The 4,175-nt window shown below is 35.9% G+C and overlaps 1 protein-coding gene across 1 annotated transcript; it reads right to left on the reverse strand.

The window, feature by feature from the left end:
- Window positions 1-1,468: 1,468 nt before the first annotated feature.
- Window positions 1,469-1,930, reverse strand: LOC115889242. The gene has a single exon (XM_030909188.1). The coding sequence runs from the start codon at window positions 1,928-1,930 to the stop codon at window positions 1,469-1,471; it is 462 nt and encodes a 153-aa protein (XP_030765048.1).
- Between the last annotated feature and the right edge of the window lie 2,245 nt (window positions 1,931-4,175).

The raw sequence follows: 4,175 nt of genomic DNA on the forward strand, positions 1-4,175 counted from the left end.
TCTTTCATCCCCACTGAGTTAATTAATTCCGCGAGAAATGTTCAAAAATGGCCCCGTCTGTCACCAGAAGACCGTTTGACATATCGAACAACCAAAATCTCAAATCTTGGTTTGATAATTAATTTTTATTGTTATTAGATATAGTTTAAATGTGTTGATGTTGTTAAATGTATTTTAAATTGTTATAAATTCTGCATCTCATTGCAAATATTATTTCGCCGTTCAAAGCCTACTTATTCAAAGTCGGCGACTTTTTACAAACTGTATATCTCGAGAGAAGAGGAATCGAGCAAAATATCAAGTTAAATTATTTTCAATGAATTAAAAATATACAGGGTGTCCCATAAAAAATCAAATTTTCTATTCATAATTCCTAAATTGTTAATTTAAAAAAATATTCTTAAACCATTAAATTCTACATAAAAAGGTGCTTTAGAAATGTTTTCCATAAATAGTTAAAATTTTGTAGCAAAAAAGTTACAGTGAATTTGTTAAAAGTAAAAAATACACATTAAAAATACCCTGTAATTCTGAAACGGTAACTGTTACGGGCGAGAATTAAAGGGCTCAGTTCGATAGGGTGAGTTAATGTATCAGGACTGTGGGCACTCACCTTTATTCCCGTTCTGGACTCGTACCTGTTGATTTTTGCTTGAACAAAACACTTGAGGATAGCGCGCGCTTGGAGGTGTACACTGTGTACTCGGCCGATCTTGTCACTCTCTCGTATTCGACTACTGCTACGTACCCACTAAGGTTTTCGGGTAAAGGATGGGAGGAAGGGATAGAATCCAACATTCCGCCCACCAAAATGAAATATTTTCCATTTTCGTTTGAGAATAGTAAAGTAAAATAAAAAAAAAAAGTAGAAAAAAATGCGTTATGTTTAAAAGAAAGTAAGAGTGACATTTATGGAGTTAAATTTAGAGGAAATTTAGAAAAATGCATTATTGGGGTTAATGCATGAGTGTAATTTAATTAAATATTAAAGAGTTTACATTTGTTATAGAGTAGAGAAAAGTAATTAAACAAGAGATGTTAATTATGTTTATAATGAGATTATGTTTTTTTGCGATTATGTTTTTTTTAGAGAGTAAATTTTAATTATGAGATTTGCAGTAGGGCAGTGGGCATATCTTTGTCACTGGTCTTTTAAGAATGCCTTTTGCTGTTTTTAAAGTAACCACGCGTGTAACACGATCATGGCCCGGGTGAATCTCAAAGACTCTTCCAATGCTCCATTTGAGCGGAATTAGATTATCATCCTTTATTAAAACAACCGAGTTTATTTCTATTGGAATAGTAGAGTCATTCCATTTAGCTCTTTGTTAAAGTGTTTGAAGGTATTCTTTAGACCATCGGCTCCAAAAGCTTTGGTGCAAGTGTGATATCAACTGCCAGCGAGAGAGATGATTTAATTTTATCCCGGAAAGATCATCTTCCGGAGGGGCGTTTAACGGCTCTAGGGTTAAAAATGTCCTGGAGTAAGAACTGACAAATCATTAGGATCAGAGCTTTGTGGACACAATGGACGAGAATTAAGCACTGCTTCTATTTGAACCATTAGCGTATAAAATTCCTCATACGTGAGCAATTGATCACCAATGACCCTTTTAATGTGAGTTTTTACAGACTTTATTCCTGCTTCCCACAGGCCACCAAAATGAGGCGCGCTTGGAGGATTGAAGTGCCAGGAAATTTGTTCTTGCTCAGCGGCGGATTTTAGCATATTAATCAGTTCTCTAGAAGCTCCGACAAAGTTCGTTCCACAATCGGAATAAATATGATTGCAGCGACCTCTACGAGAAATGAATCGAAGCAGTGCACCCAGAAAAGTCTCGGAGGAAAGGTCTGAAACCAGTTCTAAGTGCAAAGCTTTCGTGGCCATACACACAAATAAGCAAATATAGGCTTTGGGACTTAACTGCATTAGCACGATATCTTAATATAGAAAGTCTTACAGCAGGAATATCTCCCATAATAGGAGGCTGAGGCATTACTGGATTAGCGCGAAAGCGTGAGGGACATTTAAAAGAGAGAACACTACGGGTTTTTCCAGCAGAAACAATCCAGTATTGTTGAGCGAGAATATAGTGAAGAGTTTGGGGACCGGGATGCAAATAGAGCTTATGAGTATATTCTATGAGTAGAGTAGTAAATTTATGATTATTGGGTAAGAGTGCGGATGTTTTGAGGAGAAATTTAGAAAAGCATTGCGCAAGCGACCACCAACTCTAAGAATTCCATTGGTGTCGATAAATGGGGTCAATTTTCTTAAGTATTTAGGTAGAATTTTGCAATTATTTATTAAGAGAATTTCCCTAGCATAATATTGTGATTGAACACATTTAATAATACATTCTAGAGTTTCATTTATTTCAAATTTCGAGAGAGGAGAGGGTTTACGAGATTTAGAATGTCGAGTATTATAGAAAAAGCGTCTGCAAAGCAATGACAATATTTATAATTTTAAGAGAAAAGAGAGAACTTTTCAAAGAGAGTATCAAACAAAGAGGGCTGTACAAGAGAGTACAATGTCAATATAACTTTGTTGTTCTTCTTCAATTTCAGGGAAAGTAAAGGTTGATTGCGGCCAATAAGATTCCGGTTGGCTTAGCCATGGAGGTCCCGCCCACCATAAGGCATTGTCGAGTAACTCGCTAGGTTGAAGACCACGAGAACCTGGAGCAGCAGGGTTGTCTTTGGAGACTACATGACGCTAACAAGAAGGAGGTAATTTCTCTTGAATTTGGGAAACTCGATTGCTTACAAAGGTGTTCCACTTATATGGGTCACTTTTAAGCCAATGCAAAACAACCATCGAGTCAGACCATGCAATCGTACTAACATTAATAAGTTTATTAGAAGAGAAGTTCTAACGAAATCAATTAACCTGGTCAGAAGTAAGGCTGCACAGAGTTCCAGTCTTGGAATTGAGATTTTTTTGAGTGGAGCTACTTTGCCTTTAGCGCAGACAAAATTGTTTTACAGAGTTATCTGGAAGAATTATCTAAAATAAATTACTGCACAATAGCCTTTTCACTAGCATCACAAAAACCATGTACTTCCAGGGATAAATATTTGAGAGTGAGAAAATATCGAGGAACTTTGAGAGAGAAAATGCAAGGTAATTCTTGAACGAGTTGATACCAAGATGTAGCAATGTTATTGGGAGCAGGATCATCCCAATTTATACCTAACTTCCACAAATCTTGTATAATCAGTTTTACGTGAAGAGTGAGAGGAACTAACATGCCACAGGGATCGAATATGCTTGCGAGTTGTGAAAGAATATTGCGTTTGTTACAGATTTTGTTTGTCAAGGACAAGGCTGGTGAATCAAAGAAAAGTTCATCTGTAGAGGGATTCCAGTTTAGTCCCTGGGAGCTTTAGAGGAAGAAGAGAATTTATATTTAAAGAGAGAGAATCCATTTTGCATTCATTTGGAGATAACTGAGAAAGAAAATTTGAGCTATTCGAAGTCCATTTTCTAAGTTCAAAACCACTGTGTTTGAGTATAGAAATGAGATCGCGTTGAATTTTTATAGCAAGAGAAAGAGAATCGCAACCAGATATAATATCATCGACATACGTATCCATATCTAAAATCTTTGATGCTTCGGGATATTTTACTAAATTTTCTAAAGCAATTTGTTTTATAACTCGAATGGCTAAAATGGGCTACAGCTTAAACCAAAAGTAACGCGAGTAAGTTTGTATTCTTGAATGGGCTCATTAGCGTTAAATCGCCATAAAATTTTGAAGAATTCAGTATGATTTTCATTAACAAGAAATTGACAAAACATTTGTTTAATGTCGCTAGCAAATACAATCAAATGAGATCTAAATCGAAGCAAAATAGATAAAATATCTGACTGTAATTTTGGCCCAGTTAAGAGAGTGTCATTCAAAGATTTATTTGTGTAATCTCGAGCGGAAGCATCAAAGACAACTCTAAGTTTAGTCGTGAGACTATCTGGTCGGATTACGCAATGATGAGGCAAATAATAAGAATAAGCGTTGGGAGAAGGATTTTGCACGGCAATCATATATTGAGAATCTAAATATTCGCGCATGTAATTAGAATATTGAGAATAAAGTTGAGGGTTTCGAAGCAATCGTTTTTCGAGGGAGAAAAATCTACGAAGGGCGACATCTCTAGAACCTTCAAAGAT

This window comes from Sitophilus oryzae, unplaced genomic scaffold (assembly GCF_002938485.1).
Source record: "Sitophilus oryzae breed Bouriz unplaced genomic scaffold, Soryzae_2.0 scaffold_812_pilon_pilon, whole genome shotgun sequence".
NCBI classification, from domain to species: domain Eukaryota; kingdom Metazoa; phylum Arthropoda; class Insecta; order Coleoptera; family Curculionidae; genus Sitophilus; species Sitophilus oryzae.